Source organism: Apodemus sylvaticus, chromosome 4, assembly GCF_947179515.1.
Source record: "Apodemus sylvaticus chromosome 4, mApoSyl1.1, whole genome shotgun sequence".
Taxonomy (NCBI): Eukaryota; Metazoa; Chordata; class Mammalia; order Rodentia; family Muridae; genus Apodemus; species Apodemus sylvaticus.
The window spans coordinates 95,252,459-95,265,564 of NC_067475.1; the positions used below are offsets into that span (position 1 = coordinate 95,252,459).

At 43.1% G+C, this 13,106-nt stretch overlaps 1 protein-coding gene across 1 annotated transcript; it reads left to right on the forward strand.

Annotated features, from left to right (window-relative positions):
• Positions 1–6,328: 6,328 nt before the first annotated feature.
• On the forward strand, positions 6,329–9,273 carry Slitrk3 (SLIT and NTRK like family member 3). The gene is given in 5 exon segments (XM_052178689.1): positions 6,329–8,785; positions 8,787–8,912; positions 8,915–8,944; positions 8,946–8,968; positions 8,970–9,273. Coding segments are annotated over 5 exon segments (2,940 nt in total).
• The last annotated feature ends 3,833 nt before the right edge of the window (positions 9,274–13,106 follow it).

Below are 13,106 nucleotides of genomic sequence, written 5' to 3' on the forward strand. Positions count from 1 at the left end.
CCAATAAATAGAAAAGGGGTAGAGAGAGGGATAGAGAAGCTAGAGAGTGGGAGAGAGAGAGAGAGAGAGAGAGAGAGAGAGAGAGAGAGAGAGAGAGAGAGAGAGAGAGAGAGAGAGAGAGAGAGAGAGAGAGAGAGAGAGAGAGAGAATCACTTGCTTCCTAAGCAGGGATTTGCCTGCGATGCGCGGCGAGAGGACTGCGGCGGCTGATTTACACAGTTGGCGCGGAGGAGGGGCCGGGGGTGCGGGGGGACAAGCTGGCGGAGGCTCCAGCGATGGGCTGATCTGGGGGCTCTGGAGCGCCGCTCCCTCGGTGCGCGATTTGGGGGCGGCTGATGGCTTTGCATTCGGGTTCCAGCCCTGCGTTTTCTGTATTGCCTTCTAGTCCCTGACCTGGCGCTCCCAGTTGGTAAGTAACGTGTATTCTGATTTTAGTTATTTCCTAGGCCATCAAAGCGGTACTTTTAAAGCAGGTCAGTCTTGAAAAGATGCGGTCGCCTCCACTGTCGCCGCCGCCGGGAGCGTCTCCTTGGCCTGGAACGCTCGCCCCCCTCCTCTGCCCACCTCTCCCTGTCCTCTGGCTGAAGAAGTGAAGGCGCTCGAATGGTGGGCTGTCAGGGGATTCACACTCTGCCAGCGGGATCACATCGCCTTCGTGTTCTGCCTGAGATTTCCCAACGCCAAGTGCAATGTGGTGTGTACAGCCATACTGTTGTATCTGTGTCCTCACCCCCACCCCCCACCCCGCCACCTGACCAATGCTGGGATCTGAGATCTAGTCGCCCCCTTCCTGCCTCCTTTCCGTCTCTCCCCACCCTGTCTTCTCTCATCTCCATGCCACCCACCCCCACTCCCACCCATCCAAAGGGCAAAGAGCAAAGACACTCGAGAAAGGCAAGGGCTAGCTCTATCTCCTCGAGTAGACCGAGGCCGCAGGCAGGGATTGCGCTGTGAGAGAGACAATCTTTCAGGGAGACACAGAGAAAGAGAAATGCAGAAAGGGACCCGGGCTCTCGGGAACTGGGGAGCTTGGCACTGAAGGGAGAGCACCGAGATCTTTGCTCAGGCGAACCAGGTCCTGGGACACTCGCACAGCCTGCCTGCCATCCCGGGCAAGCACAGAGAGCAGTGGTCCTGAGACCACGGTCGCCAGCTTCATCGCGCTAGGTGCGCGCCCGGCTCTCCCATCGCTATGCAGCGACCATTTCCCTCTAAGTCTAAAGGTGGACCACTCTGAAAGGATTACAAGCGTGATTTGGTAGCCTTTCTGAAAGTTGTTGGCTGGAAGAGGGGGAAGATCCTGGGCGACAGAATGACGGATACAATGCAGCCTCGCGGAGAGTTTGCCCCTCCCGCTGAGAAGCCCCTTGGAGCGAACCTCGGAGATCCTGAGCGCTCTGCACCATAGGTACTCGTCGACATCAGTTCCTACTTTGCCTGATTGAAATCAGTGTATGTCTTGTGTAGGATGTGTACTGTAGAACGCATATACTTTGGCTGCTGGATCTTCTATAGACTCACAGGTGCTAGGATTTTTAAGAAATATTTATTTATATTTATTTATTTTTAAAAAATTGAATTCAATAGATGTAAGGACGTTGATGAAAGAAAGGCTTCTGGAGACTAATATAACCTCAAACCTGTTCTTGAGGGGAAAGAAATCTTAACTCTAACATATAGGCCAGGTGGCCAAGAGGAGAACCCCTCCCCCTGTGGAGCGCTGGGTTGTATTTTAAGAGCCAGAAGGAAAACGGGGATATATATATATATATATATATATATATATATATATATATATATATATATATATATATTTTTTTTTTTTTAAAGAGACTCCTTGTGTGCCTTGCCTGTCGGCAGTGGAATATAAACGGTTCTATAGAAGGCTCCTAGCTCTTCAGAAAATGAATGATGCAGCATTTTAATTATTTGTTCCAGGGAGATCGTTTCGCTTCCATATTGGAATATTTAATCTTAGATCTGGAGTGAAGGGGAGTACTGAAGGGGGTGGGGTGGGAGAGGGGCTCGCTGTGTAGAAAGAGCTTCTTGTCCTTCTCTGAACAAATAAATGGTGCCGGCGCTCCCAGCAGGACTCAGAAGAAACCAGCCCAAGGGCCCAGCATCCCTTAACTTTCAGAGCCCTTCCCACCCTTTAAACATGCTAAGCCAAAATAAAGGAAAGGGAGCTTGTGAAAGGGCCTTTTGGACATGGCCAAAGTCCAGCACTAAGGACTGTGGTTCCAGAGACCACTGGGAACGTGGTCGCAGAGGCCATTTACTGTCCTGGGAAGCCCAGGACAGCCTCCTGATTACCCATTCATTCCATCAGAGCCTGGGTTCCCACAGGATCCCTGAAATAGCTGCTGCCTTTGCAGACTGGGTGACCAAGAAGATGGGCTGGGGGTACTGGGGAGGGAGGTGGAACTGCTTTGTCCCTAGCAGTTTTCAGTGTACACTGAGGTTTTTCAATGTAGGCTTGTTTCCTGGTGGAGTCCTCTTTGAGAAGAGGGTGGGTCTGTGATGTGAAAGGTACAGGATGTTAGAGAATCTTCCAGCCTGCTTACTGAGTTCCATTGCTGTTTCCAATCTTAGTTACTGTGGAGCAATGGACAGATGCATGGATATTTTTGATGCAAGCTATCATCCATATCTTGGACTGACTTTTAAGCAATGCTTTACTCAATTAGATGAAATAGATTTTAAAGTGGTAAGAAATTCATACCTATGCTCTTCTTCCTTTTCCTCATTTTCTTCTTCTTCTTCTTCTTCTTCTTCTTCTTCTTCTTCTTCTTCTTCTTCTTCTTCTTCTTCTTCTTCTTCTTCCCTTCTTCTCCTCCAATTTAGTTTTGTAAAATACCTTAAGAAAGTCATCTTCAATACTTGCTAACTTTAAGGCCCTGACAATGGAGTTCAATTATTTAGTAGTCAAGAAACAGAAAAAAATATGCCCTCCCCACCAATGAACTGGTGACAGAATGGGGGAAAGAGTCCTGCATTCTGGCCACACTGCACTGTTCCCACTTAGCACAACCCCTGGCTGCTTGTTGGGTACTCCCCAATTCCACCACCAAGTTGTACTTTCTCCCAGAATTTGGTAACTTTGATAGGTCCTTTTAGAGGGAATCTGTGAGAGAGGTGGTTGCTTCCACCTTGTCAAATCTTCCTTCAATTGCCTCTCATCTGGACATTCCTTATCATTATTTTTTGGGGGATACTAGAGAGGAAAGAGAAAGAGAGAGGGAGAGGAGGAAAAAAAGAGGAGCAGAGAAGAGAGCAGCAGGGGAACTAAAGGAAAAGAAAATCAGTGCCAGAAATTCCCCTCCCTTGAGGTCTCCAGTGGAAGACTGTGAATTGCCCCATTGCTTTTCAAGCTTCTCCATTCCCCTAGCATTGGGGGGGGGGGAGAGAGAGAGAGAGAGAGAGAGAGAGAGAGAGAGAGAGAGAGAGAGAGAGAGAGAGAGAGAGAAGGGAAAGAGGGGTTGAAAAGGGTAGGAGGGAGGGATATATAGAGAGGAAGCAAAGGAGAGAGGGTGGAGGGAAAGCAAGGAAGGAAGGAGGGAGGGAAGGAAGGAAGGAGGGAGGGAAGGAAGGAAGTACAGAAAGTTGAAAGGAAACGCATAGTTGTTGAGTTGGAAGTAAATCTAAATTGAAGGAAAGGGTTTGGTGCATAGGGATTGAAGTAAAATTCAAGAAAAAGTCAGTCCAAGTCGCTGAGGATACTTTAGCTCCTATTTGGGACGAGAGTCTCATCTCTTCCACCTGCAGGATGTGGGTAACTAGCTCATCCTGGCCTTGGAGGGAAGTCTGTAGAGAAAGGCACATTCCAAATAGGTTTCACTTCCAAAGCCTCTGCAAGGGAGAGAAGAAATAGAAAGCAAAGGGCTGGCACTCCCCCCCACCTCTATCCATGTCCTTCTGGCAAAGGAATGTTTCCCTCAGATTCCCTTCTCTTTCTCCTTCTTGCTTTATTCTTTTGAATACCTAAACTACTGTCTGCTTTACTTCTCTTAGCTCCCCTTCATGCTCTCACGAGCACACACTATGCGCGCGCACGTGTGCACACACACAATTGTATAGTCAGGGCTTCTTAGTGCTCGCTCCCGACCAAAGGCTAAGCGTGTTCCCCTTCTTGGAGCCCATTTTCATGATGGGAAACGCTGGAGGTTTTTCTGCACACAATAAAAAGCAAATCAAAAACGCAGAGAGAAAGAAATCCAAATCCCGCAGTGTGATGTGAGCCTGCCTTCCCCCCTAGTGCCCATCGGTGTAGGGTAACCAGGGAGAGCCGCTACAGAGGCTACAGAGGCACAGAGGCGGCGCGCCCAGCAGCAGCGGAGCTGGAAGCCTGCTGCAGCCTCATCTCTCCTTTATTGAGGGTGCCAAGCGGCAGTCCTGCATCCTAAAGAAGCCCATTGAAGAGCGCATTGCATTCGCCGCACGTCTCAAGCTAGCTTTTTAATTTATTTTTTAGGGCCTTCCCCCACTCCTCTCCAGCCCCCCTAGCTGCAGCTTCGGCAAGAGGAGACTGGACAAGAGAGGATCCTTAAACTCAAGCTATGTTTGCCCTGCCGCTTGTCTTTTCATTCTTTTCCATAGTCAGTGCTGAGACAAAAATAAAAACCAAAATCCAAACCTCCTGCAAAATAGGTAAGTCAACGATATCTGCTTTAGCCTGGTTGCCTGAAGCCCAGAAGTGTGAAAACCAAGAAAAACATTTTTTTTTTAATGGTGAGGAGGAATGTAATGTAAGTAGAGTGTAATATTTTACAAGGCAGCCAAGGGAGGACCAAGTGGCGCTGTAATGTATCCTCATCTGCTTTCTCTGTCTCTTTTTCATTTAATTGTTTCTAAAAATTGACTATTACATGCCGAAGGCAGATTCCACTTTGCTTTCTCAAGAGTTTCTCCTTGCAGCTGTGTTCATGATATGCCAGTGCAATGTAAAGATAAATTTTTCCCACTTTCCCTATAAATTATCTCCTTGAGCTCCTCGTGTTTCAAGTTAAGGAATATTTCCTTGATATATGTATCTGATACGGGAAGAAAACGTAGGCTGGAGACACTGATTTGTTTTTATTGATTAAAATTAGCCATTCAAGTTCAACTGATATCTCACTGACTTGGGAAAGATAATGTAATAAACCTGGAATATTATGATGAACTTATGTACGTGTCTCCATAGGCTGAGGAGACTAAGCAAAACTGGAAAGGCTTTGATGACAACACTGCATGTTTCCGGAATAGGGCACTGAATTCATTTCTTCTCATTGGAAAAAAAAATAAATCTTTTCTAAAATGTTTTCACATGCTTGGTAATTAATGAACAAGAATGGAGTTTCCACCGGTTTGTAGCCTTTAACCACCTACTTCTTTTCTAAGCAGCTACCATCCCATATATATATATTTCCTCAGTTGATTCCCCAAGGCACAGATTCTCACTCCAAACTAAGCTCTTGCAAGTGTTCTGCTTCAGACACTCCCAGGCTTAGCGACCTTTAGCTGTCACTATCTTTAGCTCTGACAATTGCATGGGCCTGTTCTTCAGAAGATCTCATCACACCAATGCTTTAAACATCCAAATGAGAATATGTGCGGACATTATTTATTTAACTAAAGGACACTTACAGTTTCTTTTTGTGTGTGTGTGTGCTTTGACAGAAAAGGTTAGGGTTGGGTATAGAAGTGGTCTCCCATAGTAATTAAGTAGCTTTTCATGGTTTCTTAAAAGAAAGCTTAAGTTTATTTTATAACAGCTTTTCACATCTCAACATCTGATATTGGGTCATATGTTCACTTTTCTTCATACTCTTTAATATCTTCTGGTTATATCATGTTTTAAAATAATAAATGCATACAATTTGAAGAACATTCCTCCCCCCCATGACTTCTAATAAGATCGACAATGGCAAACCTTAGTTTAAAGAGATAAGCAAGTATAATCACTAAGTCATTGTCTTTATAGCTGAGTCTGTCTATGACCACAAGGCTGAGTCAGGGTTCCAGTACTGTTGTTTTTTTTATGTGGAAATCAGTGCAAGCTGCTTTTGTTCTTGTCATATAACACTTCCTGAACAAGGTTTGATTCAGGAAAATGTTATTGCGTGTTTGCAATATGTCAGAGTCTCTAAAATTGAAAATATAGGACACACTTTAAGTATTAAACATTTTTCTGCCTCCTTTGGAGTGTCAGTTTCATATATACTGAGGTTTTCATACCACTCTATCAAAAAAAAAAAAACACAAAACAGATGGAGGAAACAATTAAAGTAGTACAAAAGCTAAAATTTTTGCATCTTTATTTCTGTTGCAGTATTGTAACCAACCAGGAATGATGAAGCCAACCATAGCTGAGATGCTTCACAGAGGGAGAATGCTGTGGATAATTCTTCTAAGCACAATTGCACTAGGATGGACTACACCAATTCCCCTGATTGAGGACTCAGAGGAAATAGATGAGCCCTGTTTCGATCCATGCTACTGCGAAGTTAAAGAAAGTCTCTTTCACATACATTGTGACAGCAAAGGATTTACAAACATTAGTCAAATTACTGAATTCTGGTCAAGACCTTTTAAACTGTATCTTCAGAGGAATTCTATGAGAAAACTATACACAAACAGTTTTCTTCACTTGAATAATGCTGTGTCTATTAACCTTGGGAACAATGCATTGCAGGACATTCAAACTGGAGCTTTTAATGGCCTTAAGATTTTAAAGAGACTATATCTCCATGAGAACAAACTGGATGTCTTCAGAAATGACACCTTCCTTGGCTTAGAAAGTCTGGAATATCTGCAGGCAGATTACAATGTCATTAAACGTATAGAGAGTGGGGCATTTCGGAACCTAAGTAAATTGAGGGTTCTAATCTTAAATGATAATCTCATTCCTGTTCTTCCAACCAATTTATTTAAAGCTGTTTCCTTAACCCATCTGGACCTTCGTGGGAACAGGTTAAAAGTTCTCTTCTACCGTGGGATGCTGGATCACATTGGCAGAAGCCTGATGGAGCTGCAGCTAGAAGAGAATCCTTGGAACTGTACCTGTGAGATTGTACAGCTGAAGAGCTGGCTGGAGCGAATTCCCTACACAGCTCTGGTGGGAGACATCACCTGCGAGACACCTTTCCATTTCCATGGGAAGGATCTCCGTGAAATCAAGAAGACTGAACTCTGTCCGCTGTTGTCTGACTCTGAGGTGGAGGCCAGTCTGGGGATTCCCCACTTATCATCCAGCAAGGAGAATGCCTGGCCAACTAAACCTTCCTCTATGTTGTCTTCTGTCCATTTTACTGCTTCATCTGTTGAATATAAGTCCTCTAATAAGCAACCAAAACCCACCAAACAGCCCCGAACACCCAGACCACCTTCGACATCCCAGGCTTTGTATCCTGGTCCAAATCAGCCTCCTATTGCGCCCTATCAGACTAGACCACCCATTCCCATCATCTGTCCTACTGGGTGCACATGTAATTTGCATATCAATGACCTTGGATTGACTGTCAACTGCAAAGAGCGAGGATTTAACAACATCTCTGAACTCCTTCCAAGGCCCTTGAATGCCAAGAAGCTGTACCTGAGCAGCAATCTTATTCAGAAGATATACCGCTCTGATTTTTGGAATTTTTCTTCTTTGGATCTCTTGCACCTAGGGAACAATCGCATTTCCTACGTCCAGGATGGGGCTTTCATCAACCTGCCCAACCTGAAGAGTCTCTTTCTCAATGGCAATGATATAGAAAAGCTGACACCGGGTATGTTCCGAGGTCTACAGAGCTTGCATTACTTGTACTTTGAATTCAACGTCATCCGGGAAATCCAACCTGCAGCCTTCAGTCTCATGCCCAACTTGAAGCTGCTATTTCTCAACAATAACTTGCTGAGGACTCTGCCAACGGATGCCTTTGCAGGCACATCCCTGGCTCGGCTTAACCTGAGGAAGAACTACTTTCTCTACCTGCCAGTGGCTGGCGTCCTGGAACACCTGAATGCCATCGTGCAGATAGATCTCAATGAGAATCCTTGGGACTGCACTTGTGACTTAGTTCCCTTTAAGCAGTGGATCGAAACCATCAGCTCAGTCAGCGTGGTAGGTGATGTACTCTGTAGGACGCCCGAGAACCTCACCCACCGTGATGTGCGCACTATTGAGCTGGAAGTTTTATGCCCAGAGATGCTGCATATTGCCCAACCTGGACCATCCCCACCCCAGCCCGGAGATTACCACCCTAACGGGGGACCAACAAGTGCATCACCTTATGAGTTCTCCCCTCCTGGGGGCCCTGTGCCACTTTCTGTGTTGATTCTCAGCCTGTTGGTTCTGTTCTTCTCAGCTGTCTTTGTTGCTGCAGGCCTCTTTGCCTACGTGCTCCGTCGGCGGAGGAAGAAGCTGCCCTTTAGAAGCAAGAGGCAGGAAGGTGTGGACCTTACAGGAATCCAGATGCAATGCCACCGTCTGTTTGAGGACAGTGGAGGCAATGGTGGTGGGAATGGCGCTGGAGGGCGACCAACTCTGTCCTCACCAGAGAAAGCCCCTCCCGTGGGTCACGTGTATGAGTACATACCCCACCCAGTAACTCAGATGTGTAACAACCCCATCTATAAGCCTCGAGAGGAGGAAGAAGTGGCTGTCTCAGCAGTCCAGGACACAGGAGCTACAGATCGTGGAGGTCCTGGGACACAGCCACCAGGAATGGCTGAGGTGCTCTTAGGAAGTGAGCAGTTTGCGGAAACACCCAAGGAGAACCACAGTAATTACCGGACCTTGCTGGAAAAAGAGAAGGAGTGGGGCCCTGGCTGTTTCCAACTCCCAACTCAACACCATAGTGACGGTGAACCATCACCACCCTCATCCTCACCACTCAGCAGTTGGTGGGGTTTCAGGGGTAGGTGGAGGGACCGGGGGGAGACTTGGCTGGGTTTCCGCCACCACGAGAAGAATGGTGGTGGTGGTGCTGTTTCCCCCTGGGGGAGTGCTGTGGTGGCAGTCTGCTACTAGACCGTGAGAGGCCACAGCCTGCTCCATGCACAGTGGGGTTTGTGGACTGTCTCTATGGCACAGTGCCCAAATTAAAGGAACTACATGTCCACCCCCCTGGCATGCAGTATCCAGACTTACAGCAGGATGCCAGACTCAAAGAAACCCTTCTCTTCTCAGCTGGAAAGGGCTTCACAGACCACCAAACCCCCAAAAGTGATTACCTCGATTTAAGGGCCAAACTTCAAACTAAGCCGGATTACCTCGAAGTTCTGGAGAAAACAGCATACAGGTTCTAACCGAAAGAAGAAAATAAATTAGTGGCGTTGTTTTGATTTCCAAAAGAAAAGGAAAATTAAAAGAAATATATCCCCGGCTCCCGTTATACTTGTCCCAATAACTACATCCTTACAGTTTCCCCTGCCCAGGACAGAACTGAAACGCATGATAACTAGAGAATACAAAAGTGTGCTCCCCCCTCTCAGATGCGATTTTGAGGAAGGGCCGTACTCAGATCATTAATCAATGAAGTGCCTTCGCAGACTTTTGCCAGCAAATGTTATCATTATTTTTTATACTGAAACTCGAGACTTTGACTGTGCCATGTGTGAGGTATATCGGGGATCGTTGTATTGATCCTAAATGAGTAAAATTCAATGTGTCTTTTTATTTTCGGTAACTTTTCTTCCCTTTAGTTGCAGTTTTGTTTGAAAGGGAGGGGGGAGGTTGACATTTATGGCTTTCTCTCCCTTTCCCATCACGGCACAGAATCTGTACATGTATTAACAATGCAGTTTGCTGCATGCTTGAAAACTGCAGGATGGGGAGGGAGGGGCGGGTCTTGCTCGAATGTTCTCACAATGTTGTCTCACACACATATTCATGTGCACCCAGCAAATCCCTACACACACTTAGGTAGGTCCCTCAGCCTGCACTGGGTGCAGTACACACACACACACACACACACACACATACACACACAGAGACAGACACACACACACACCTCCCTGCAACTTAATATGCTTAGTTCGGGTTTGATCTATTTCTTCCTCTACATAGCTCCACGTGCCCTTCACTCCTAGTGTACAGCTCACAGCATCTGTCCTACCACCCTGGGAAAAGTCACATTCGAGGCTGGATCCTACCGAAGTCAAGGCTTGTTCGTTTAACAGCTGGAGACACACCTAGGGTTGAGCACCCTCCTCGTGACATTTCATCCTGATGTCAAGATTTTTGAGAACATCTGCACTTTCTTATATATATATATATATAAATATAAATATAAATATATGATATTAAAAATAAAAAAGCAACTGGGTATATATCACTAACAGCTTTGTAGGAAGCACTTTTAATGTTTTCTCTCACACACAAAGATTCAAAAGAAATGTGCATATATTTATTCTGTAATTTCAGTGATTATAAATTGTAAAGGTAATGTTTAATCATTGTATAGTGATTATGCGTCTGGTATAGCTTTCCTAATAAAAAGATTTTGAAAAACATAATACATTATATATAGAAGATACAAAGCTTGAATTTAAACGTCAGCTATGCCATGCTTTTCATACTCCCATTTAAAAATATTTATTTTACTGGATATACAGAAAGCTAAATGATTAACACGTTTGATGCACTGTGATATATGGTAAATATTATTATATCTTATCCATATCCCATATTAGGATTAAATTGGGGCTTGGATATTCTGATTCGTTTTTCACGGGTTGTAAATTTTAAATTCACTTTCCCAGTGAGGCCCTGCTCCATAGGTGGGGGTGCGACTGTAAGAAACAAAGTGACTGGATGAAGAAATACAGCACTAATGCGGATGAGATGATCGCGCACCTGTGGGTTTCAGACAGATGACAGGAAGGAAGAAATGAAATAGCTCTCCTTTCAATAAACACAAGCACTAAAATTAGATAAAAAAGCAGCGTAGGTGCCACCGCAATCTCCATGCTAAGACACAGCTCCAGAAAACCTAGAACTTCAAGTCAATGAAATTGTAGAATATCTGTTACCTGCTAAAGTTGTGATTTTTATATTTGAACTATTTTTTTTTTGCAACCACTCACTGCAAGTGGACGGAGAAATACTTAGGTTAAGAAGTTTGATTATGATTAAGTTTTTATTTTTCTGTACGACATTAAAAGATGTTTCAAAGTTTCTTGAGGATACTTTAAGTTATGATCCGTTTTCCTGTGAGTCAAACCAAAGAAAATTGAAATTTAGGACGCAAATGAGAGATAGAGGCAATTACCCAGTTAGGCCAGAAGATGGCAGCAGAGCTCCAACTATCTCCAGACACAGCCCCCAATGAAGTGTGGCGTGATGATTGGGTTCCTTAAAGCTGCCCTTAGAAATGATCATTACATGTTGAATGTAATTCACCATGAGTCGCTGAGGCCTTACATTCCTCCATTTTCCCATAGAAAAGAAGAATACCACAAGTTTCTAAATCTGTGTGGTATATACATTCAGGTATTAAATTTTAAAGATGGGCAAAAAACTGAATGTTTAGAACTTGCTAATTCAACCATTAGCCACATGCAACTATCAACACACAAGTACATCAATATAAAATTGCACGTTTCAGGGATACTTTGCATTTAATATAAGGTATGCGTAACTTCTGTCCTCAATTATTTATTCTATTTTGGAGTTAATTTAGAAAGCCCATACAACTAATTGCTGTCTCTCCATCATGGCAAAATGAAGCTCTCCTTATTTAGTGGAGTTGAACACGTTATAAAACAGATGTCTTTTTTGTCAGCTCTCTATAGGTTACCTTAGCTAGATATCTCATCTTCCAAGTTCTTTTTAATCATATTTCCCTATTACTGATTTTTTTTTAATAAAATGACATTACTATTCTTAGAGGTTTTAAAGCCTGATTTGTGGTGTCACTTGAAACTACAGTGACTATTAACCTTCCAGTTCTTTTTAATCAATCGTTCTGGTGAACAAAAGAAATAAAAGCAAAACCCTAGATCTTTCAAACACTAATAATGCCTTCCTAGAAGACCATGTAGCCAAGCAACACAGTATTAGACGTATCAGGTTAAATGTCACCCCTAAGAACCCTGGTGCTTCTGACATTGGAAAATAAGTCTTCATAAACCTTATCGAGATAAAGTATAAATTGATAATTGTAATATTTATATTTTATTTATCAAATGTTGAAGGAAGACTGTCTTATCTTAAAATTCACCCTAGAATAATTAATAAATTCATTTATATAGTGGGAACAAATTTTTATGAGAATAAAATTTTGTATTTAAGAGGCCAATATTTTGCTTTCATGGATTTTTATATCCCCTGATTCAGTTATTTATTTTAATTTTGCGCTAAAACTGAGTTAAGAAATTTTAGTTAATAATAACAGATATTATTTCTATCAAATTCCATTAATATTACCTTAAGCATGAATTAGCATATGCTCCATGATTCTTATTGTAGGAAATTACTTTATTATTATTATTATTTTATTTTATAGAAATATAATTTATTCCCTTCATAGCAATGTTCTGCTGCTGATATCAACTAAGATCTCATATATATTTTCTTTTCTTCATTTCTTTTTTATTATTAATTATAATAATAGTGTTTGGAAATTGCAAACGCATTGTGGTGTCCCATCAACTCTGACATGATTAGTGTAAAACTCTTGGAGATAAGTTTAATTCAGAATAGTTTTCAAATGTTATATATCATTATATAGTATTATTTATGTAGACGCTTTTTATATTTTGACTAGAAAGACATTATTTCATCAAATTGCAAAATTCTTTAAAATAGGATGGTGACTACAATACTTTTAATAAAAGTTCAGAGAGAAAATGACAAAGAAAGTTTAATGACTGATTTGGAACCGGTTTTGTTGTTGTTCTTAGCTTGGAAATCTTAGTGTGAAAGCCTTGTCATCTTTAGAGAGCTTGTTTGTGTTTCGAGTTCTGAGAGCCCTAACACTGCAGTAGAATACTCCTCTAGCCCCCTTAGCAAGTGTTAGGCTCATTCAGGATAAATCCGGTATGAGCACACATTTGTCTTTTTAAATTACATTGTCAATTCCTATAAATTGGCATTAAAAAAATTATTTTTAAAGAAGGGGATAGCCATGAAATTCCCC